General features: G+C 36.6%; 1 protein-coding gene across 3 annotated transcripts in view; it reads right to left on the minus strand.

The window, feature by feature from the left end:
- Positions 1 to 26,836, minus strand: part of ATP6V1H (ATPase H+ transporting V1 subunit H) — a 122,579-nt gene that overhangs the window by 72,918 nt on the left and 22,825 nt on the right. For all 3 annotated transcript variants that reach the window (XM_046642403.1, XM_046642404.1, XM_046642402.1), the window contains 2 exons: positions 16,938 to 17,035; positions 11,910 to 12,102 (listed from right to left, as the gene is read on the minus strand). In XM_046642403.1, the coding sequence (XP_046498359.1) occupies positions 11,910 to 12,102; positions 16,938 to 17,035 (291 nt within the window). The remainder of the gene's footprint in view (positions 1 to 11,909; positions 12,103 to 16,937; positions 17,036 to 26,836) is intronic.

A 26,836-nucleotide genomic window follows, 5' to 3' on the forward strand; every position in this document is an offset into this window, starting at 1 on the left:
TGTGGTGGTGATCATTTCACAATACATACAAATATCGAATCATTATTTTATACATGTGAAACTAATATAATGTTATATGTCAATTACATCTCAATTAAAAGAAAAGAATAAAAGTAAAATAAAACTTTTTAGATATTGAAAACTAAGATAATTGGTCACCAGCAGACATGAAGTAGAAGATATGCTAAAGCAGGGGTGGCAAACTTTTTCCAAAAAGGGCCAAATAGTAAATATTTTAGGCTTTGAAGTTTTATCATAGCTATTCAATTCTGCCATTATAGGGCAAAAGCAGCCATACAAAATACATAAAACAAATGAGCACAGCAGCATTCCAACAAAGCTTTATTTACAAAGACAGGTGGTGGTGGGCCGGATTTGGCCTACGGGCTACCATAGTTTGCTTACCCCTGGGCTAAAGGAAATTCTGCACATCATGGGAAATGACACTGCCCAAATGAAAAGCTGAATCTTCAAGGAAAGAAAGAACCGCAGACTTGGTAAATAGTTGGATAAATATAAAAGACTATTTTTCCCTCAATTTCCATAATATAAATAAGACTGTTTAAAAGAAGAGTTAAAACACTGTATTACAGTGTATATAACAAATGTAGATATTATATAATAATATGATAACTCTAGCATAAAAAAGGGGAAACAGACCTATATCATTGCAGGTTCTTACATTTTACATAAGATAATACAATATTAACTTTAAGAATAATGGAAACAGCTAGGTATGCATCTTGTAACACCAAAACAACCTCTAAGAAATAAAACACTACAAAAAAGAACAGTTAAAAAGCCAATAGAAAAACTAAAATGAAATTTTAAAAAGGATTAACCTAAGAGAAGGCAGGAACAGAAGAACAAAAAACAGATGAGACAAACAGAAAACAAACAGTAAAATGGTAGACTTAAATCCCACCACACCAATAATTACTTTAAACGACAGTGAACTAAACACTCCAGTTAAGAGGCAGAGATTATTAGAATAGATAAAAATTCAAGACCCAAGTATACATTTGTCTAAAAGAAACCCAAACTTTAAATATAAGACACAGATAAGTTGAAACTAAAAGATGGAAAACCATAAGCATAAGAAAGCTGGCATGTCTATATTAATTTCAAATAAAGTAGCTATCAAGACAGAATGTTACCAATAATAAAGAAGGATATTTCACAATGATTCAAGGTCAGTTCCTCAGGAAAATGTAACACATATAAATGTATTAATAACAGAGCTTCAAAATACATGAACAAAAATTTGCAGAACTGAAGGGAGAAACAGACAAATCCACAACAACAGCTGGAGATTTTAACAACTTTATCTCTTGGCAGTTGACAGAACCACTAAACAAAAAATCAGTACACAGAGGATCTGAATGACATCATCAACCACCCTGACTCAACTGACATTTAGAGAACACTATACAACTGCAAACTACACATTCTTTTAAAAGTGCACATGGTACATTCAGCATGATAGACCATAAGAGGAGCCATCAAACAAGCCTCAAATTTCAAAGAATTGAAACCATATAGAAAATGTTCTCTGGCCATAATGGAATTCAACTGAAGACCTTAAACTGTGGGGAGCCCTAAATTCTGACAACCTCTCCTTTTATGAGACTCTTCCCTCTTCTTTTGCTTTTGTGAGATTTTACTTACTATTCTACCAAATTTTCTGTTATCTTTTCCAGTTACTTTTCTTATTACTCTCTTCTAACTTCAGAAACACATCAAAGCTCTTTTGTTCATATGGTCTTTTGTTATTTTCACAATATATTTGTTGACTGGAGAGTTAAACTTCATATTTAAGACATCATCATAACTAAAGTTCTCAATTATACGCTCAACACAGTCAATACAACTAACATAGAACAGCTCTATGTATTCTTCTAAAACCACCACTCCTCTCAATTCTCCAAGGTAAGAGCACTTCAAAACTTAGTCATATTTGATTCTCTCCTTTTCTTCAACCCTATGTCAAATCAAGGTCTCCTCTATTTTTCCTTCAAAACATGTTTTAATTTCATCTCTCCATCCCATTATGAAGAATGAAAAGGTTATGAAAGAACTTAAGAAACTGAATTTGCCAGAAACAAACCCAGATAATCTGGTAGATAATCTGGTACTCTTTGAAGCCTCAAACTCAACAGCATCTTTGTTTCAACAAAATTACAGATGTGAGTATCACTTTGGCCTTTGTCCAAGTATTAGAGTGGAGGGATCTTGACTTTACTGAGAACAAGGTGGAATCCAGTGATATTTCAGATCTTTCCTTCACCAAAACTGCTACCCTTGTAAAATATATATTAAAGGAGTGCTTCTCAAACCATCTGTGGCAAAGACTAGTTTTGTTTGTTTTTAAATTTCCAATCAGTTGTGAACAAATACTTTTATAAGATACAATTAAAATGAATTTCTGGAAAAATGCACTTAAAGACATGCAAATACAAGCTCAAATTTTATATTATTAAATTCAACAGACACACAATATTCTGTCAGATTTCTCTAAGTTTCTAAATTAAATGCTAAATTAAATACTCTCACTTTCTGTACTTTTCCTTGCAGGCTGCTAACCAACAGTTCCCAGCAACGCACTGACATGCAAACCACTTCTGAGGCAGCACTGTATGAAAGGACTCATCCCAAGATGAAAAATGTCTCAGTCTTACCAGAGCTCATCCACACCTAGTATCTAATGAGCAAGATAGATAAATTCCCGAAATAAGGAATGAGGGATAGATTTAGGAATAAAATTTCTTGGTACCAATACTTCTATGCCAAAGCAGTGGGCAAAACAGCCCCCATACACTCAAACTAGAGCAGGCCTCTTTGAAAAGGTTATGACTATGAACAGCCTGCAGAGGAAGATGTGCATATGTGCATGTCTGAGTGTGTCTATGTGTGTGGGTGTGAATTAAAGATCATGATTAATATAGCTAATAAAAATCCAAATTCAAGTTGGTGGTATTTCTTTCTAAGCCTTTCTGCTAAAAACCACACAGTTATAAAAATATAATTTATCTTATCACGTGACATATTATGTAGGCTCTTGATGAAGCAGAGCCAAAAAGAGAAATAAAACTCACAACAGATGTAAAATTCTAGACAACAAATATGATCTGCAATGTCTTTTTCAGTCACAGCCTCAAAACATTCTAATTTATTTCAAGAACTAAAGATTGACAAATCAGTTTAACCAATAGAATAACATTTACAGAGACCTGGAGTTCAGCACCTGTTATGAAAAAGTGAGAGTGACATTTTCAAAAATAAAATTCATCCAGCCAAATGGAAAAAAAAATAATTAGCAGCTGCTAGATTTCTTCAGCTCACAGTAGCTCAGCAAGCTTCCTCAAGTCTTCAGCATAAAAATTTCCTTCCTGAGTTTCACGATGTAGGAAAAAACCTATATAACTAGACTATTCTCAAACAACTTCATCACTGAAATCTTTTTTAAAAGTTATAGGAATTACAGAATGATAAAGGACACTTTTTTCTCCCCTTTTGATGGTTTAAATGAAATGGCTTTACTATATCCTTACCAATGGCTCAATTTTAACTCAGTTTTGTACATCAAAGTTGTGAATATCTAAAAGACATTCTTCTGGTTTTCAGCCCTCTTCTGATTTTCAACCTAATGATTGTATTGTCCCAAATTTAGCACAGGAGAGTCCAAAAAACTAATATTCCTTCCAAGAGATTGGGTCTATTTTAAATAACCTGAAATCCAAATGAGATAACACACGTCCAAAAATTAGCATATTTTCCATGCATTGTGGGTAAACAATTGAAACTGTTAATAAAGTTTAAACAAGATTTTTAAATCTTGCTAAATATTAATAAAATATTCATGCTGCCTCTTCAGAATCAAACAGAGCAGCACTGGATCTTTGCTTAGGTTCAAATTAACTTAGCAAGGATGCAATTTACAGAGGTAGGAGATTTAAGAGGCAAAGTGCTATTATTCTATGGAGAGAAAAGGCAGGGAAATAAATACAGATTGAATATTTACTATCCCCAGGCACTTCACCTATTAGCTCATTGCATCCTTGCCCAATCTTGAAGCGAGTTAGGTATTACTAACCACCTTTCACAGATGGAGAAATTAGCTATGAGAGTTCAAGCTACTCTCCCAACAATTGAGTGCTGGAATTCACACCCAGATCTGTCCACTCCAGAGCCTACACTCTTTCTAATACACATAGTGAAAGGAAAATTAGAAAAGAGCTATACTACTCTACTTCTCAAATTTCTATAAAAAGTAGATAATCAATCTGGAGACCTCCCAAATCAGGTCAAAGGGAAAACTAAGAATCTCAGTCTGGCTCTAAGCTTCTTCTGACTTTTTGAGCTTTGCATATTGTAAACATTCTTCCTGACCACTTCATGAAGTCACTCCATCAAAGACAAAAATTTAAATAAAATACAGAGTCCCTGTGAAAAAGTATCTTGTCATATTCATCCTTCCATACCCTCAGTAACTAACGCATTGCCTGTCACATAATTGATCATCAGTAAACAACTGATACATTGATAAGTGAATAGATAATCCACGAATGAGGTGGGGAGAAGAAGGAAGAGAAAGAGGAAAAGGAAAAAGAGGGGAGAGAGTTAAGGGGGAGGAAAGAGCTCAAAGGTAAGATTCAACCAATATCAACTAACACCTCTCTTCTATCATATAACAATATTGGAGATACATGCTTCCAATGATCCTTTTATTTTACATAACAATGATCTAAAATGAAAATCAATAGGACGGAGAAGGAACTAGGCAGGACAAAATACTAAGCAAGGTCTGCAGGAAGCTCAGAATAGCTAGGATATAAATCATGCTTAAAGCAGCTTACGCTGAGCCTTAGATTAAATCTCAATCCATCACTATAAATTACTAGTATCTGATTTCTTCCTAGAAACTCACAGCACTTAATATATTACCTAAATAATACTTATAAAAAACCATGTAAGCTGATCAAAATTGAGGAAAAAAGATAAAAGTGTAGAGAAATATTCTTTGAAACAACAGAGCAGCTAAAATAAGACCCTGACTTCAGTAGAAGCTCTCTTTGCCACACTTATACTTTACTGCAGACCAATAAGTTACCTTATTAACAAATTATCAAAAGAAATAATTTTATGATAAATGTTTACAATCTTCAACATTTGGGAAAATAGATATTTTAACTTAAAAAATATAACTAACATAGAGAAAACGGTAGGTAGTGTGGGGGATCAGAATTGGCCACCCCAAAATGTGTCTCTTTGCCTTGCCTTGATGATTTTTAAGAACAAAAGACTCTGAAAGAAACTTTCACCTTCCCCCTAACTGCCTAAAAGAAATTTAAAATAAAGGCCAGTCCCCAGGACAAGCTATCGCCATAGATAACTCTGGGTATCTGGTAGACTGGGAGGATCCTTGCTAAGGCTACTCTTATCAAAGTTCTACTTACCAAACATTTGCTTTTCCATTTCCATGTGAACTGCCTTCCTCCCCTATAAAGCCCCAACCCACCATCCCCAACATCCTCCTTTGTCTTTACTGAAGACAGTATTTAAGATGAGAGCCCCCACCATTTGGGGGAGTTGCTCAGTTCTCCTAAGTCTCTCCCATGTACACATGTTATAAAGCTTTGTTTGATTTTCTCCTGTTATTCTGTCTCATGTCAATCTAACATGTAGCTCAGCCAGAAGAACTCAGAGGGTAAAGGAAATGTCTTCCTCCTCTACAGTTGATATATATTGAACAGATACTATTCACTTCCATGTTAATTACTTAGGCGACTGTTGAGCTTTCTATTTCCCAGAAGTAAAAGAAAAAAAGAAAAAAAACAATAATAATCCAAGACATCTTCCCAGGATTGAAACTGGGAAACAGTTAGCCATTGATGATTAAGCAGCTTGTAACTCAATTTTTTTTCCTTTTTCTTTTCCTTTTACTGATTATAGCTTTCAGTTGTTCACCCGCCCACTGTTAACTGTGCTGCTTAGGCACTATGCTACCCGACTCCCACTAGGTTCCTATAGATAACATCTCCCTGGAGCCTGGGTCCCCACGTAATGGGTGTTTGATCTGTTTTTCAAGAACCAGAACCCCTTGTCCACTTCAGGCCAGTTGAGACCACCAACCCATCAACTGGGCCCACACAGATGTCCAATAAGTGACTTTTAGATGTTGAGAGGCTAAAAACTCCACCTTCAGATCATGCTAACGCTACCGTTTTGTGAATGTGTGTCCTATGAAGAGGCACAAAGTCTGACTACGCTTCCAACCTCACTTCCAACCACCTATCTCCACACTGCAGACCACTCTGCCCCCTTACCCCATAAATATCTCTGAGTCCCCATTTTCGGGGAGGTAGATTTGAGACTTGTTCTCCTGTTTCCTCACTTGGCTGCTTTGTGATTAAACTCTGTCTCTGCTGCAATCTCTTCGTCTCAGTGTTTCACTTTCTGGGCGACAGGCAAAAACGAACCTGGTTCAGTAACAGGATAATCGAATTGCAAAGACATTGAGTCAAGAGTGATTACCTTTCCTAACAGTTTAGTGATTATAAAATATTTCTTATCTTCTGAAAAGAGTTTTCATGCCAACTTTATGAACAGCTTCCAATTTAGAAAAAGGTCCACATACTAACAGAAAACAGGGACTCTCTCTCTGTAGTACTGCTTTCTGGAATGTGTTTTGTTGAATGAATTTTATTTATTTATTTATTTTTTGGTGAGGAAGACTGGCCCTGAGGTAACATCTGTTGACCATCTTCCTCTTTTTACTTGAGAAAGATTGTTGCTGAGCTAACATCTGTGCCAATCTTCCTCTATTTTGTACGTGGGATGCCACCACAGCAGGGCTTGATGAGCAGTATGTAGGTCTGCACCCAGAATCTGAACCTACAACTCCAGGCCACTGAAGTGGAGAGCGAGAACTTAACCACTACGCCACCAGACTGGCCCCTAAATGGATTATTTTAATAAACTTCTAATACATCAATATCTTAACATACATATGAAAACTAGATGTAAGAGACTTTGAGGCAAGTTCATTCTCAATGTAGAATTTATGTAGCTCCAAGCAAGTAGATATTCTGTCACGGAATTTTATCATGATAATTTTAAATATGGGAACCAAACAAAGCAGCCAAAAATTTGAAAAGAAATTTAATTCAGTCAATAAAGAAACCAATAAAAATATATCAGTAGGGGCCAGCCCAGTGGTGCAGTGGTTAAGTTAGCATGTTCCACTTTTCCACAGCCAGGGGTTTGCTGGTTTGGATCCTGGGTGTAGACATGGCACTGCCTGGCAAAAGCCATGCTGCAGCAGGCGTCCCACACATAAAGTGGAGGAAGATGAGCATGGATGTTAACTCAGGGCCAGTCTTCCTCAGCAAAAAGAGGAGGATTGGCAGTAGTTAGCTCAGGGCTGATCTTCCTCACCAAAAAAAAAAAATGCATGTATATATATATATCAGTAAATTCAATACCACCACCCTACTCCCATAGAAGGTTTTTCTACTTTTATTTCAGTATTTTTGTTCAGTCTCTCATATAGTCTCAAATACTTACTGATGGCCTACTATGTGCCAAGTATTCATTTAGCCCAAATTTATTTTCTTAAAAGGCATTATCATATGAGTATATATTAAGTCCAATGATGGACTTAAAACAGATGATATTACTCTCATCAGACACATGAGCAAATGGAGAGGCTAAGCAACTTGCCAAAGGCACAGAGGCCAGCCCAAGAGCACAGTGAACCCGACTTCCTCTGTGCATGCCAGGCACACACACTACCAACCTGGGTGCACACACTCCTGATAGTAACTGATGCCAGGCATGATCTGACCAAATTGTGAAGAGACAAGAATTCAGAGACTCCTGCTAACTATTCAGCTTTTCAGTGCCCACTGCAATTCATCCAGAGTTGATCCCCCATACAGAAAGGGAACAAAGATTATAAATTATAGGTATTAGAATACCAACAGGCTTCCATATCTAAGAACAAAATTATGTTTAATTTATACTTTTTTCTTAGTATTTTTCTATGTACCTTATTTTTTAACCATAAGACCATATTATCTTACAAATAAGAAGATCAAACCATTTTCATTTCTTAAAGGATAAGCACTTAATTTGGAATAGAAGACTTTAATAAAATAAAGGCTCCTGTGATTACAGTAAGACAGAAAGACAGAAAGATAAGAGAAACTCAAGACAAAGACAAATAAACTAAAGGAACTTTAAGCTTTCAGAAAATAAAAATATCGAGTTGAAAAGATGTAATACATATTCAACCATAGTGAATAAAATTTAAAAGAGGAATCAGCTCATATTCATACTCCATCAGAGTAGGCACAGTGCACAATAGAAAAGTAGATCTGACGGTCTTATTGGAAGGCACTGGGCTTTGGTGAGTGATGTCTGTGACTATGAATACAAGTTAGAGTGAGTTAATAACAGGATAGCTGAAAGATCTGTGTTGGCCCCACAAGCTTATCGCCCAGAATGGTAATAACAATCAGCAAAGTAAAGCTCCATTTTACAGAGCAAGTCTGTTCCTTCAGAAAGCAAATGGCCACAAATACCAAGACTGTATCTTCAAGAGCCAGATTTACGTGCTCCATTTATTCCCTTTACATTCACTCAGGGGGTGGGGGTGGAAGCAATAATCAATCATACAAGAACAAATTACTGACAATTCCACAAAGTCCTTTCTTCACTTGTTAACATTTATTAATCTCTCTCCACCTTAGTTCTTCTAAATCACTCCCACGTATCCTTCAAAAACCTCTTCAAGCCTTCTCCTCTCTGGAGCTTTTCCTAAAACCCCCTCTTATTACCCTCCACCTCTTTCACATTACTTTTACTCTTGCACATTGCTTATCATTTCACTGCACTGACATTATTTATTTACAAATTCTGTCTTCACTGAAATACAAGCCCTCCAACGTCAAGCTATATCTTAGGCATTTGTGTTTCCTAACAATTAGCATAATGCCTGGAATATAAAAGTGACTCCAAACTGGTTTGTGAATTAAATTGAGCTCTAGCAATAAAAGGAGACTGTCTGAAGATCCTATTTCTAGAATTTTTCATCCTTACTAAATGAATAAGAATATAAATAATGAAACACTTAAGTAGAAGAAAAAAATGCATTCAGTTTAGTTACTAAAATACTTCAGAGCAGAGTCTCATTAACACAACTACTCTGCTAAGTCTGCTACTTTGATTTAAGAATTGATTATTACTTTATCTGGACTAGACTGAAATTTACCTTGACAGCTCACGTGCACAGTTTGCTAGAAAAACTAATGGCAGAAATAATATGGCGAAGCAGAGCAATAGGGAGGTACCACATTTACCTATTTCCTAAAAGTAAACTTCTCAAGGGCCACAGAACAACTTTTACATGAAAAAGAATGTTACTTTGTGTAAATAAGGATAATTAAAAGCAAATCTAATGCATAGAGCAACATTTGGTCAACAGCTGACTGGCATTTATCATATCTAGCAACTTGGACTTTCATTTCACTTTCCACTCTTACAACAGAATTTACTCTGAACCTCTCTTCTCAATGCCTTTCATTACTCATTCAACCATTGTTAGGCAGCTAGAAAAAAAATGGAGTTGAATCCTTTCAGCTGGTATCTTCAGCAAAGGAATCTGAGTTCCTCACTCACATGACTTAGGGCTCTCCTTTTCACAGTTTACCATCCTTTTAATGCCACTCTTAAGGTTCCTGAGAAAATGTACTGAGAAAAAGGAGATGGCAGAGTGGTTAAGAGGATGGCTTTGAAGCCAGGCAGATCTCACTGAAATTCCAATCCTATCGCTTACTAAGGAATTACTCTCCAAGTCTTTGTTTCCTCAGCTCTAAAATAAAAAAATAATAGACACTATTGGATAATCATGAAGATTAAATAAGGCAATGTATGAAAATCACTCAATCAATTATAATATTTATTATTCTCGGTATCAAAGACAGGTTAGCACGATGATTAAGATCATGAGTCATACGCCCAAGTCTGAATTCCTGCTCTGCTGCTTCCTGGCTATTTTGGCAAATTACTTAACCTTTTGTGGCCTAACACCCATCACATGGAGTTCTTGGGAGATTAAACTCGTAACACATTTAAAGCAATTAGAACAGTGCCTGACACAGAATAAGCTCTAAATAAACATTAGTTACTATTATTAACTACAAACATCTAGAAAAGAGTTTATACATATCAAATTTTAAAGTTTAAAACGTGATAAGCGCTATGAATAAGCAATTTATAGGAGGCATATAAATGGCTGATAAAAATGCTCAGCTTCATTCATTAGTAACAGAATGCAAATCTAAAACGATTTCATTTTTCACCTCATTTTTTGTAATTAAAAGAAAGATATTATTAAATGAAAGTGAAAGAATAGAAAAACATGCACCTCCAATGTACTGTTGATGGAAATGTAAATTTCAACATTTCTAAAAGGTGATTTGATATCATCTACCAAAATAGATATATTTTGCAAAATAGTATATTCTTTGAACAGCAATTCCATCTCTGGAACTACATCTGACAGAAATACTCACTGAAGTGGGCAAACACACGTAAAAGAAATTGGAAACACCTCACATGCCCATCAATAGGACACTGGCTAAATAAACTACTTCACATCAACACAGTAGAATATAACCATTAAAAAGAACACTGAAGACCTACAGATACGAAAATGAAACATACTCATTATATATTGCTAAGAATAAAGTTATAAAACAGTATTTATAATATGATGCCATTTTTATTTTTAAATACAAAACAAAATTACACACCTATTTATCTCTAAATGCTTAGAAAAAATCCAAAAAATGTTAGCATCTATATTTGGTAAATGTGATGTCTATGCTATTTAAATTTTTGCAATACATCTGTACTACTTTGTATTTTTGATTTGTTGTTGTTTATTTAAAGGGAGCATAAGAACAAATTATGGTTAAAAGCAGATTCTGAAGCCAATAAAAGATCTGCATGTCTACCACCTACCCAGCAATGTGGCCTCTCTGTCTCAGTATCCCCATCTGTAAGACCAATACTAATACTAATAATATCAATATACTAACAATAACAATAATAACTGCCATGTTATAGGGCTGTGGTGAGCACTCTATGAGATATGCCCACTGCTATTGCTCTTGGGCAGCATCCTCCAAAGACACCAGGTCAGCCAAGCCATCCCTCAGAAGCCCATTTAAATGCTAAGGCGACCAACAAAATTATCAACAGACAATTGTTACAGCAAATACATTGGCTCTGGGTAACCAATTAACAACACATTCTTTCTGTGTTACAATTGCCTGACAGCCAGAAGACCTAGGATTCAGATTCTACCTTGGCTCCCCTGCTGTCTTCAATTCTCTTATCTGTTCAAGTGCAGAAGGTGACTTAGATAATCACCAAAATTCTAATATCCTAATAAAATAACTTTACAGCTCAAAATAATTACAGATCTTTATATTGCCTCAGAAATATACTGCTAGTCAGTAGATCCAGAATTTGAAATACAACACTACACTAACATAAGGGCTCCTTAAGAGAAGAACTTCAGTAACAGTCTCTTGGAACACACTACAACAAAAAGGGACTTCCGCTAACTGAACGAAATACAATTATATCTCCTTCCACACATTCTGTAAATCATACATTTCATCCACTTAAATGATTTCCTCCCCCCGGTCCTACTCCCCCAGGCCATAAATACAGATTAGTGATATTTGATTCTGTTCAGCAAGACTTCACAGTTTCATAACTACATAGTGAACAAGCAACTTTTTCTCACCTGCTAAAAAGCCCTCAAATATACTCCACAGTGAAAATGCCTCACGCACACACACACACACCATTAAAAAACTCCACAAAACACTTACACGGAATGCTGCAAGAATGATTCTTGTCACTTTCTCTTTGACAGATTCTTGAAGGATATCAGACAGAACGGGAATGATATTATAGCGCCGCAGGTGTTCACACATTTGAGGACTGAATGCCAGGAGCCATATTGAAAAAATCATTTGATACTGGAGTTGAAAGCCACACTTGTTACTCAAAACTCCCATTATGCTGAAAAGGAACACACGTTAAGAAAACATTTAACAATGTATGACAGTGCAACAAGAAAGAAATAACTGATTATTCTTTTTGCACTAATAGAACAAGTCTTTCTGAATTATGTTCTCAGTTTCTTTTCCACCAGAAATAACAAGCAAGCTAGATCCCTACTCATAAAGGGCCATTTCCAGCACAGCTTCACTTAAGTATCTTGCGAAAAGTCACAGGACTTCAGCAAGCAGCAGCATTTGCTGCAGGGAAGCAATGAGAAAGGGAACCAGACAGGCAATGAGGCAGAGGGAGTGTAAGAGGAATCTGACAGACACTGAAGAGGGTAAAATCAACAGGACTTGGTCACACAATGGATGTACACCTTGATGAAGTCAGGTGTTATATGAAGATTTTGAGTCTGGATGATCAGAAGCATCACTTATAGCTTTAAAGATATTTAACAAACTCAGAGAAAAGAAGGACAGGTTTGGAAAAAACCTATAATGAGTCTGGCACAGCCAATCATTGAATTTGGGGGTTAGAACCTGAGAAGCTCCTAGTTCAGCCTCCCATTTTACTGATAAGGAAACTGGGAAAGCTATATGCAAATGAAACTGGTTACACCAAGGAAGAGCACCGAGGAAATTTCCCCGGGGGATGCCTACATTCAAGCAACAGAACACAGAAACCATCAATTAGACCATTAAAAATTACCAGAGGGGTAGAGGGGTCTCAAAACCCACAGAACATACGACGCAAAGAGTAAAGCCTAATGCAAACTACAGACCTTAATTAATAAGACTATATCAATATTGGTGCATTAATTGAAAAAAATGTACCACACTAATGTAAGATGTTAATAACAGGGAAACTATGGCAGGGCAGGTGTATATGGAACTCTCTAGACTTTCAATTTTTCTGTAGACCTAAAACTGCTCTAAAAAATAAAAGTCTATTAATAAAAATAAATTTTTAAATCTAATTTTACAATCTATAACTACTAACTTAGTGGAAGGCTTGTATTTGTGCCATTTCTCCATTTTTGTGATTTATACAGTTATAAATTTGCTGAATTACCTTTAATTTTTTCATGCATGATTTCTCCTTTAAGTCTTTTCTATTTTGGGTTGTTATGTAAGACTTGCTTTTATTTAATACTGATGCCATTATTTCAACAGCTGTAAAATCATGTAATTTTATACTATGAATATTCTAGTACCTGGTTTTCTTTCGCTCTCTGATTGTTCCAGGTACTAAGGCAAGCCTTCTGCACTTTGCTTTGTGATGCTGTGGCTGAGACTTGAAGCCACAATTCTGCTTTACGAGCTGGCTCTGCCAATAGGAGGTGCTTGAGGCTGACTGCAAGGATGGAGGAAGAAGGGACTTTCTCCTGCTGGCTTCCTGGTCCTGTAAGCATCACTCCGGCAACATTTCTTTGCCCCAGCAGCACCGTTCTTTCCCGTGGCATTAGCTGAATTCATTTTGCAACAAGCTTCACTGCAACCCTCAGAGACACCAGCACCAGGGGTCTGGGCCCCTGACCTGTAAGACACTTCCTCTGAGCTCAGGGACACAAGCCCCAGATGAGCAGTACTCCCCCCTCTATGGTCTGTATTTCAGTTTCACGCAGCCCCTCCTTGAAGCATGTAATTTAGCAATTTTAGTAATTCCAACTTTCTTACCTTTGCTCCCCAGCTTTAGGGTAGTACTGCACTTGCTACCTCTCTGACATTTGAGAGTCCTTTTGTTTGTTTCCAGAAACCTAGTTAACACATTTATACCTAGTTAAAAGCTCTTCATATTAAATTATCTCTGTTTAAATAAAAATTTTCAAATAACCAGAGAGGGTAAGGAACGCTCAGAGCCAATACACTGTTGCTAAAACCAAGACAGAAAGGCTTTGAAAGAAAGAGTGGTCAACACTGATGAACACTGTAGAGAAGTTTAAGAGTTTCAAATTTGAATAAATTGAATAGTTAATATTGCTTACTGTCCTCCAAAACACTAAGTGCCAGTAATTAGAACAGCAGTATTTGGTTAGCCTCCGTATAGCATTAGGGTCCACGGGGCCAAATTTTAGTATTTGAGTTTATTTTTTTTTTAAGATTTTATTTTTTCCTTTTTCTCCCCAAAGCTCCCCGGTACATAGTTGTATATTCTTAGTTGTGGGTCGTTCTAGTTGTGGCATGTGGGATGCTGCCTCAGCATGGCCTGATGAGCAGTACCATGTCCGCGCCCAGGATTCGAATTGACGAAACACTGGGCCACCTGTGCGAACTTAACCACTCCCCCATGGGGCCGGCCCCATTGGAGTTTATTTTTTGAGCAATTATAACTACTTGTAAAAATTGCTGTTTGATGAATTTTATTCTCTCTTACAGGTCTTCTAAAGAACAAAAAAAAAATCCACTTTTTGTATAATAGAATAAAATTCAATTTATTTTACAATTTCCATACAGGCCTATTAGACCCATTTATGAAACTAAGATACATCATGGGATCTTAGTGATTTTATGTTACCTGTAATTTGAAGAATTACACTATTTCATCATCCTAGATATTATTCCATCATTATTCATTCATTATTTCCAACTATGCTAAAAAAAACTAAAGACTAAAATTATAAGCAAATTGGAGAATGATGGAATCTACTAGGAAGACAATATAATAGTGAAATAATTATCTTTTCTTATCGTATTGCCCAAAGTATTGCATCATTCTTTAAGAAGGTAAAAAGACTGGAAATACCATCTTTGTAGTCTACCTTTTGATTTCTGTGCAGAAGAGAGTTAACATTATAGTCCTGTGACAGCTATCCTTAGAAAGGTCTGCTTGCAAAGCTGGCCCTTGGCTGGTTTCTGGAAACTTGACCGGTAAACAGTTCCCTACACTGACACAAAGCTTTTCCTAAATGATAAGGATGGCTCAAATGGATTGATAAAGAAGCCTCAAACCGATTCCTCTAAACTCAGCCTGTGTCTTTGCCCTCATGATCCAGCTGTGTATCCCCCACTCTGTCTCTGAAATAAATCTCAGCCATGAGAACAACTACATGCTGAGTCTCCGCTGTCCTGCTGAGTCTCCCAACACAGTGTGAACACAGCTGAGAATTCAGAACTTTTTATTTTCCTCCCATAATGGCAATTACCTGAAGAAGGTGTTTCAGATTTACTAGATGAATCAGAAGTTGAAAGCAAAGAGATAGACAGCATTCTATTCTGTAATAACGATGGTGAAATTGGTAACATAAGTAAAATCAACTGTGAGTCTTCAGATGACTATATCATAAACGTATTTTCTGAAACTAAAGAATCAATGAGTGAGCAATATATTTCTAAGGACAAAAAGGAAATACGGTATTCTCAGCTGGTTAGCCACTCAACATGAAAGACCTCAATACAATATTTTGCAACAAAAACCTAGACCATCCCATTTTGCTAAAAGAACATGTGATGGTTTTCTTTCATCTTTTATGATGTTTGCGCATCAAAATTCACTTACTACAAAAAGGTTTGCTATGTAAAAACATTAAAATTTCTAATGGTTGTTTTTCAACATCTCTTTATTCTTAATTCTATTAACTATTTATAAAATGACTAAATAAATATATTTTTATTTATGTATTTTTTTTTTTTGAGGAAGATTAGCCCTGAGCTAACTGCTGCCAATCCTCCTCTTTTCACTGAGGAAGACTGGTCCTGAGCTAACATCCATGCCCATCTTCCTCTACTTTATATGTGGGATGCCTACCACAGCATGGCGTGCCAAGTGGTGCCATGTCCGCACCCGGGACCCGAACCAGGGAACCCCGGGCCACCGAAGTGGAACGTGCGCACTTAACTGCTGCTCCACCGGGCCAGCCCCTAAACATATATTTTACAAAGGGTCCAGATAGCAAATCGTGATGACTATTTTTCCTAACACATGGAGGATTAAATAAGTATAAACAGATTGAAATTTTGTATATTAATACAAGATTATTAATTTATTGAGTCAACGGTTATTAATTCATGACAATTCAAATAAAATTCATAAGAACACCAATTTGCAGAAGTAACCTACCCAGAGAAATTGCATGCAAATACTGGCTGAGAAGATCTAAGCTATTTGGTCCCTTTGGCAGGAATATCCCTACCCTGGAGCTGGATGTGTCAGCCTAATAGGGTCTGATGATACAGCATCAAGATCATTTAACCAAGTCCTCTTCATGTGAAGCCTTGCTCGCCAAGCAACCTTCTGTTGATAAACTAGCTTCCTGTATAGATTTTCCAACAAAGAAATGATGTCTTCACTAACTGAAAAGAGTATTTGGTTTCAAGGCAGTGAGATCACTCATTATGAATAAATAAATTGGCCTTCTGGTAGTAAAAGAGGATTTCCTTTGTTTTGGGGTTTGGAGGGCTGTTTGTACAAATACATTTGTTAACCTGAGAAGGCAGCTCCTCAAAGTTTCTGGACCTACAAATTAGGACCCCACAAAGAATGGGCTAATTACATAGCTTTACAAAAAATGGTTTATATTCACTCTTCTCTGGATAAGACCTTTTCTCGTTGATTTTTGCCTGCATTTACTACAAGATATTTTTATAATTGTTTTTCTGAGTATGTAGAATTTGTTCTATCAAGCATTAGGCTTTTAGGAGTCCTTAACCTCTTGTAATAGCACAGAGGAAGTGAGGGAAAGGGGAAACATTCCGTTTGGCAGGTATACTTCTATAAAGGTCAGTATAATCCATTGTTAAATAGACATAAAAAAAGAAATACTTCTTTTAGATAATTAAATGTATTAATTTCTTTGCAAATGTCAAGGAGAGATACTTTTAAATGTTTTCCACGAAAAGTAAAAGGGCACTCACCAGTTTACCCCATCCGCTTCTACCCAGGCAAAGCGGTACTCATTGACCCGAAGCATCAGCTGCAGACACCCAGCAACACACTGCACATACTGAGAGCTCTACATGAGAAGAAGCACAAGGTTTTAAAGCTGGAAAGCATTTAAAGCCAGGAGTTCACACATATATGAAAAGTCTGGATTTTTTATACTAGAGTTTCTTATCATCAGAACATACAAAAGTCCCTAATATTTTTTCAAAAGTCAATCTTCATTTCTTCTTTTCTATCTCTTAGAAATGAAGCTGATTTTCTCTGCCAAATTAAACATCACAGTTCAAGACTATTTAACACACACAGTTAGAGATATCAAAGAACAAACTAATTATATAGAGAGAATACTGCTCTTCATAATTACCGAAATATCAAAGAACAACAATAAAATTAAAAAGAGAAAAGTGTATGCTTTGAGACAGGCCTGTATTTTAATGATTTTGGGCAAGTTACTGAAGCTGTCCAATACTCAGTTTCTTTATCCTTAATGAGAATAGCACCCCCAAGCACCCAAAGGAGTATTGTTATGATTTAGTAAAATAATTCATTTAGCATACAGCTAGACAGTTTGTTAACTCAATAAATGGGAACTTTAAAAAAACTATAGAGCATATAAAAAGCCTAACTAAACACTTGAAAAAGACTCTCTCTGATTTTTTAAAATATCAGTTCAATAGCACTATCTTAGAGAAATTGTGGTTAAATCTGAAACTTGAAATAAGCAGGAATAATATCCCCAGGAGGCAGCAGGCTCCTCCATTTTAGCAAAGCTAGTAGCAACACCTGGCTTGGGCTCTTCTCTAAATATTTACCATGAGCCTTACATCTATAACAAATGCAAAGACAAGAGGAAATTTCCTTAACCTTAAAGAACATGCAAACAAAAAAAGAAAGAAAGAAAAAAGAGAATCACAGATGTTATATAAATTCACAAAACCCAATATAAATGATGCTACTAAGCTCTACATTTTAATTTAAACAAAATTTGTTAAAAATCTAACACTTCAAAGAAATTCCAGGCACTCAAATACAAACTCAGTGATATAAGTACATCTGGTGGGACAATCAAAAGTCATCAAGAAAAGGTTATCTTATATTTTACCTAGAAAGTAGTGAACATAGTTGCCCAAAAGCACAATATATCCAGTAATATAATTTGCTTGAAAACTCAAAACATTAGCAGAAATTAATGACAAAAAAATAGTGAATTTTCAGCTCTAAAACAATCTTCCATAATGGGAAAAAATAGTATTTTTCCAACTAAGTCAGCAGGGAATAATGTTTTGTGAAAGAGGAATTCCATCTTTGCTGTTTAGAGAGAGAGCCTAATGTTTCCACATATAGTGAAAAAAAGGTAACTTAGGGCACTCTCTCCTCTTCCATTTATCAATTGCCTCTCAGTGCAAAAATTTCTCGTTTCACTGTCTTTTTTTCCTGTGTCCATTTACCATACTATGTTGAAATACATGAAACATTTCAAATATGGATTCTTTGTTGTTATTTACAGTGTCAGGATTCACATCAAAAATGAACATATAGGGACCAGCCTGGTGGGGCAGCGGATAAGTTCACACCTTCCGCTTCGGCAACCAGGGGTTCGCCGGTTCAGATCCCGAGTGCAGACCTATGCACTGCTTATCAAGGCATGCTGTGGCAGGCCTCCCACATAAAATAGAGGAAGATGGGCACAGATGTTAGCTCAGGGCCAATCTTCCTCAGCAAAAATAGGAAGATTGGCGGCAGACATTAGCTCAGAGCTAAACTTCCTCAAAAAAAAAAATGAGCATATAAAAGATTCTGGTTCTAAAACTGTACTCCTTCCTACTATAGACTATGAGGCAGTCCAAATACCACTCCAGAAATTACTTTCCAAGTACATAGTGAAGGTAATACTGGTACACAATTCAATTATTGCTTTCAATTAAACAAAGTAAACTGTATCACTTCCTTATCTTTTACTTACATTGTTCTTCCTCCCAATACATGAAGGTTTCTTGAAAGAATTATTGCCAAATTTTTAGCTCTCTTATATTTTATCACCCCACTATCATGGCAAATGCTAGGATTACCAGTAACCTGAAATTGCCAGTTCCAATAGTTACTTTCACCTGAGAATCAGACCTCTATCTCCAACTAGTTACTGGAAAGCTCTTTCCCCATTCTCCTCCCCATCTGAATTGACTCACCTGCTGCAAGTCTTAGAACAAAGTTAACGCCTCCACCATGAAAAAAAAGGTACCTAGTATAGCATAATGGTTAAGAACAAAGGCTCTGGAACCAGCCTGCCACACTCAGCCATTTACGAGCTATGCAACCTTGAATGAGCTACAAACTGGGGATAACACGACAAATCCCATGGGGTGTGTGGATAATTTCATTAGTTAATGTATGAAAGAATTTTCAATGGTGCCTCTTATATGATATTCAACAAATGTTTGCTGCTGCATCTACTACTATATTCTGATTTCTCCAGATGGAATTAACCACTTCCATGGTGCCACATATAACTCTCTATTCTTGCCCTTTGTGTGTGTACGTGTGTATCAATCATCCCCATTAGACCAGAGAGCAAAAGATGAGTCTTTTTAAAATGTTAACAGCTAAGCAGAGTCCCTGGTAAATAACAGAACTTTTAAAATGTGTGTTTGCTAAATAAATAATTGAATATTCATTTGACAAATAGAAATGACAAGCAAGAGGATATACTGGAGTATATGAGGAAGCCATTTGGTGTAAACCCAATTCAGCCTGACCTTGTTTTTCCAAAAGGGCCTGACCGTGGCCGTTGAGCAGGCACTGTATATCTGCTTTAGACATTCCCTATGGCAAGAACAAAGGCCCTTGGGATAAAGGTGCAACTTCCCTCCCCCTCCCAACATTGGCATTTCCTTAAGGATTAAGCATCTTTCCTTAGGCTAGGAACTGATTGCTGCGCTCACCTGTAACCACCCAGCTCAAGACAATAGACTTGCCTCCTGCTACGCCCTCTGAGATAGCAGACCCACTACCTGCTGTGTCCATCAAGTGCTGTGCTGACAGGGCAATCTTGTGACTATTGTGGGAGGGACATTTCAATCATATGTAAAGCACCCTGTTTGGGGGTATATAACCACTCTGTATACCTCACATCTTTGATGCCCTTTACTTCCTTCGGGAAGAAACGCCCTGGGCCATGGTCCTCAGATTTTAGCTCAGAATAAACTCACCCAAATTTTCATTTATAGATTGGTTACAGGCTATTTTCGTCGGCACATTCCACTTGGTCCTATTTTTTTCCTATTTTGCCATTTGGCTTTAGAAGAAAAGAAGTAGAACCTGCAATTTTAAGATGTATTTCATCCAAGCAAAGTCATTTTTGCTTCTGCCTAGCATGACATTGTTTAAAAAAAAAAGGACAAGAGATATGGAAGCCCCCCCAAATTCCATATTATCATTTCTCTTAAACTGACTTCCATGATAATAATATAGAACTGTACTACTACCCTCCATATCATACAATGCAAACACCAAGCCTTCTTTTTCTTTTTGCTAGAATTTCCTATTCTACTAACAGACATTATGACATTTGAAAAGTATTCTTGAAATAGGTATAATTGCTTATAGAAAATCCTGAAATCTCACAAAATTTCAAAGAAAGGCAAAATGAACAAGAACTGAAAGGCAGAGAAATAGTCTGTCTTACAGGACAACAGCAAGAACCACCAAACTGATGAGGTAGTATTTGAGGTGAATATTGCTCCCTCCAAAGAGAAATGTCACAAGAAAGAATCAAAAAAGGAAGAGAATCACTGTGCCTTCCCTCAGAACTGTACCAGAGCCTTGCCTGTCCCAGGTGACTTCTCCCTGAGTCTCCCTGACTCCTATGCTCAGAACTCTCAAGGAGGGTGCCTTTATGATCAGCTTCTGGGTGTTAAGAACAGTTATAAACTAGAAGTATGACTTGACAAGTAGCACGGAGCGTTATTAATATTTGGGTACATGATTTTTATTGCCCTGAATTTTACATGAGATGCTTTGGACACATTTATGATAAAATACCCAATCAGCATAGAACAGCATAAAATAAAGCCACTCTCATCACCCCTCAGTACCACTCCTAAGATATAACCACTATTAGTAGATTTCTGTGTAACACTGCAGAAATTTTCCATGTCTTTTTTTGGAAAATACAAATGAGATTATACTGTAACTTTCATTCGTAATTTTCTTTTTTCATTTAATAAATGTTATACATAGTGATCTATCGCATTGTCAACAACTTAAAGATTTGAAATGCATGGTGCCCTCAATTTTTAAGGATTCCTTAATTCAACAATGTTTATTAGGTTCGTTATATTATCAGGTATGCAGAAGGGACTCCCCCTTTATTTTCAAATATATGGTACTTAGATTAGAATCCAACCAAAGATGAAGCAGCCCATTTGTCCTTTCAGTGCTAGGAACCTGCCTGACAGCTACCACCTTAGATTGCCTGCACTGTCAGAAACTATTCTCAGTTCTCAACTAGTTCCCAAAAAGGCTATCCAAACCTGTACTCAATATCATCAACGAATATTTATTGAGTGTCTACTATGTGCAAGACATGGTTCATGCACCAGGCACACAACTATGAACAAAAGAGAGCTCAGTCCCTACTATCAGGGAGCTTTGTCTAATGGAGCAAGAGGAAAAGCACATAAAGCGCAAGTAAATTATAGAGCATAACAGAGCCTGACAAGTTGCATGCAGTAAAATTAACATAAGAAAGGGAAGTAGGAAATGCAGAGAGGGAGACAAAGGCCCTCTATTAAACAGGATCTTTGGGGAGGGCCTCACTGCTGAGAGGACAAATACAGAACCCTGAGGAACGAAGAAAGCAAGCCATGTGGCAATGGAGGGGAAAAGACCTTACGCTGAAGGAAGGCAGATGGATTTAATGGATCAGGTCATTTCAAAATACACAGTAAGGTGCCACGCACATGCAAATACTACCGTGTTTCCCATGGCTGCTCTTTACCATGTGACTCCTCCTCTCAATAGTCTTCAGTGACTTCCCATTGCGAAGAAAAATATTTGAAATCCTAAGTGATGTCAAAGGCCCTTGCACGCTCTGGGCCTGCCTGCCTGTCCCATCTCCCCACTCTCGCCATGCCTGCATTCCCCCTCTGCCCTGGCTCTCCACACACACTTCCCTCTACCTGAGGCGCAGGCCTCATCCCTCCACTGTCTCAGGAAAGCCTGAATGAACCTGGCCCCAGATGAGATCCTCTCATTGTACACTCAGAAGACTGTGCTTCTCTCTTACAAGTGTTGCCACAAGTGTACTAAGATAACAGAAGTGTGTAATAATTGTGTAATGCTGTCCTCCCCCAACACAATGCAGCCCTATGCAGGCAGGAGTCATGCCTACCTTGTTGAGCGGTATATGCTTTCAGCACCATGCCCTGTACTTATCAGGCACTCAATAAATATTTCTTGAATGAATGAACAAAAAGAAACACAAACAAACTTCAATATGTTACACTAGTTCCAAATGAATGGGGCTCTAATAGATAAGATTCAATATTAAAAGTGTGACCAAAATTTTTATACTGATAATACTTAATACTGCAGAAATACATATAACATAGCACTAATATCCTACTCCTTTTTCAAGCCAACACTAAATCTGTTTGGTAATTATGGATCTTACATAAATTAAAAACAAAATACTAGTCAATTAAGTCATCTCAATTTGAGAACTAATATAAATTGCTAATAAATTTTGGCTGCACCTTATGTCATCCTATTTTACTAGAAAATATTTAGAGTAAAAGAACTCATTTAGCCAGATTAATAGTTCCATTTAAATTGCTAAAGTAATTCATTTAGCTGATGACAAAAAATGACCTATATTTGGACTGACAACAAAAATACATCACACAAAACAATGTCTGACTCATTTGTATTGTTTCCTGAATACTATTTGTTTAAACGTCATTTAACCACAGTTCTTTGATGTAAAGTTTTTCTGTTTTTTTCAATAATAAAAATGGATCTTTTAACCCTCACAACTAACCAAAAAACTGTCAAAAAAGAAAAAAAGAACGTTTTTTATAACGACAATTTATTAATATGTATTTTTCAAAGTACCTTCAAACAGAAAATTAAAATTAAAAATAAAAGGGAAATATTATGATATCCATTTTTTCAGATGAGGAATCCAAGGCTTAAAAAGCTGATATAATTTGTTGAAATTAAAATAGTGAATTAATCTTGGACTGGCACCAGGAGTCCAAGGACTCTCTTCATGTCAAGCTAGAGTTCTTTGTGCGCCAGACATCCTGGGCTGAGAACCAGCCACAATACACACTCACTGCAGCAAAGCTCACCAGCAGACAAAAACTATCTTTACTCCTCAACACATTTAAGAGAATACCATTTAGATAAATTTTCCAATGTTGTTGAAAATGCAAACTCTCCTACATTATGGTGGAATAATCACATCACAGGGAAAATCGCAACTGAAAGAATTCACTTTTCTGGTGAATATGGTCTCAGAGATCCACATTCTGCAGAAATACAAAGAATTCAAGAACTGAGAAATCAGGGACCAGCCTGGTGGCACAGTAGTTAAGTTCACACACTCCACTTCAGCCCAGGGTTCATAGGTTCGGATTCTGGGCATGGACCTACACACTGCTCATCAAGCCACACTGTGGCAGTATCCCACATACAAAAAGAGAGGAAGACTGACACAGATGTTAGCTCAGGGGCAATCTTCCTCATCGAAAAAAAGAACTGAGGAATTATAAAGTCAGCAACAAAAGAGAAGCATAAAAACGTCAGTGATATTGTACCAAAGTAAAACTAATGTTATAAAAATGTTTACAAATTTTCAATATTCATCTCCACAATGCTGGAATTTAAGTACAAACTAAATGAGAAAGACTAAAGATAAAATTCACCTAAATTTTGGAATCATGGGCGCTTGAAAAAACAAGTCTGCACTGCAGGAAAGAGCATCTGTCCCATAGACGGTGAAAACGCACAGTACAGAGACATCAGGGAAGCACAAAGTTGAGCTTTTCAAACACAAAATTGACTAAAATAAATTCCAGAACCCAGTTTTACATGAAATGGAGGATTGCTGATTAATAGTCGCAAAAGCATTTAGCGTTTCACAGCTATCAAATGAATCTTTCCTTATAGAACTAAAAAGTGAGTGTGTACAAACGTATGTGTGATTTTTGCTTCCATCATAGACGTTCACTTTAAAAAATAACAAGACAATACCAAGTAGCATTAGAGAACTTGAACAACTGGAATTCTCATACTTTATTGATGGATACATAAATCAGTTTAAAAACCGATTGGCAATATCTACTAAAACTAAATTTACGTATACCCTATAACCCAGGAATTCCATTCTAGAATTCAGTGCTCCTGATGTAAGTGATTATATCCACCCAAAGTTATGTACAAGAATGTTCAAGCAAGATTATTAACAGTGGCCAAAAACTAGAAGTAACCCAAATATCCACCAATAAGAGAATGGGTAATATTCATTTACTAGATTACTACATAGCAATAAAAAGAATGAATTACTGTTAAATGCAGTATGAATGAATCTCACTTACACAATACTGTGTAAGAGAATTCAGACACATAGGAGTTCCTACTGTATATGATTCCACTTACGTGGAGTTCAAGATGAGGCAAAACAAGTCTTTGGTAAAAGATGCCATAATAATGATAACCTTTGTGGGAGTTGAGGTGAAGGAAAGTATTGAGAAGGAGGACACATGACTATAAATTCATTCAGCTGAACATTTAAAATTTGTGTACTTTATGTAAGTTATGACATGAAGGAAAAAAAGACTAAAGAAAGGAAGAGAGGGAGGAAGGAAGAAAGGTTTTTACAATCAGAAGCTGTGCCAAATTATCTGGTAAATCACTTAAACTCTTCAAAATTTTCTCATCAATAAAGGAAAATAACACCAGCCCTACCAAATTAAAAAAAAAAAAATCTGCTACTAAAATCTAAACTCAAATCATAAAGCACAAACAATTGTAAGGTGTACTATTGTTATTATTATTATCTCATATTCAGGAACTGAAATACATATAGCCCAAGAATTCTCTTGAAGTGGGCTTATTAAAAGAGATCCTCTAGCCAATACTCATAAAATACCTAGATTAAATTAATACCTAAATAACCTAAGATAATTTGGTTTTAGACTTGTCTTACCACAAAAGTAATTTCACTATTAACTTATAAATTTATAAATCTCCTTCAAGTATTCCTTTCAATCTAATTTGCTTAGTCATATAATTCAATTGCATGACTACTGGGAGTCTTTACTACAAGGGAAAATTACTGTGGACCTGAGAAAATAGGATTTACTTTATAAATTATGGCTTTGTATACAACTTCCAAGAACACATCTAATGCATAATGTTAGTAGCTTATTGTTACCAGTGCTAAACTTTGAAAATGATCTGTAAAAGAAAGTCTTGTACTGAAATTTATCATTTAATTTTCCTTTGCATTGCCAGAATATACCTGCAGGCAATCCTTACAAAAATCTGATCAGAAAAACAAAACTAATAGATTCTTATCCTTCCTCCTTTTCTTAACATTCATTCTGTGCCTATATTTTAATGATCTCCAAAGTTTAAAATGTATTAATTTTGTAATAAAAAGATAAAAGGAAATTGAACGATAAAAATCATTTAAGAATTACCTTAGGTAAATAGCAATGCTCTTGAAACTTGCACAAAGACATGTAATTGACTGAATTACTTTTGAGTCCTCACAGACTTTCCAGCTCACCAGCTACAGCAGACTCCGGTTAAATAACAGGCCTGAACTATATAATTATATATCAGCCCACTCATTTCTGCTCCTGGGACAGCACTTTTGATGTACTTATCACAAAGTAGTAAGGAACTAAATCATTAAAGTATTCCACCTCTTCTGGAAGACTGGAAAGTGCCACATAACTATAGCATTAAATTAAAAACAAAGCCAAGGCAGTAAAACTAACCTCATATTAACACGGATATTAGAACGTCACAGAAAATAATTTATGGAATCTGACAAAAAGCCAAAAAGGCTAACGCTTTTCTTTTATTCTAAAATGCTAAAACATGGATGAATCTTGAGAACATTAATGAAATGTTTTGCTAAATGAAAGAAGCCAGTCACGGACAACCACATATTATATGATTCATTCATATGAAATGGTCAGAAAAGGCAAATTCTGAGACAACATAGATTAGTGGTTGCCAGAGGTTGGGAACAGGCAGCAGGGATGGTGAATGACTGGTAATGTGTACAGGGTTTCTTTTTGAAGTGTTAAAAATGGTATAAAATTAGATTATGGTAATGGTTGCACAGCTCTGTAAATAGTCTAAAACCTACTGAACTGTAAATGGATGGATTTTATGGTATATGAAATATATTTCAATAAACCTATAAAAAAAAACTAAGGGGCTGGCCCCATGGCCGAGTGGTTTGGTTCGCACGCTCCGCTGCAGGAGGCCCAGTGCTTCGTTGGTTCAGGTCCCGGGCGCGGACATGGTACTGCTCATCGGGCCACACTGGGGCAGCGTCCCACATGCCACAACTGGAGCGACCCACAACGAAGAATATACAGCTATGTACTGGGGGGCTTTGGAGAGAAAAAGGAAAAAAAAAATAAAATCTTTAAAAAAAAAAAAAAAGGGCCGGCTCCGTGGCTGAGTGGTTAAGTTCGCACGCTCTGCTGTGGGGGCCCAAGGTTTGGATCCTGGGCACGGACATGGCACCGCTCGTCAGGCCATGTTGAGGCGGCATCCCACATCCCACAACTAGAAGGACCGGCAACTAAGATATACAACTGTGTACAGGGGGATTTGGGGAGATAAA

Source organism: Equus quagga, chromosome 16, assembly GCF_021613505.1.
Source record: "Equus quagga isolate Etosha38 chromosome 16, UCLA_HA_Equagga_1.0, whole genome shotgun sequence".
In the NCBI taxonomy this organism is placed as follows: Eukaryota; Metazoa; Chordata; class Mammalia; order Perissodactyla; family Equidae; genus Equus; species Equus quagga.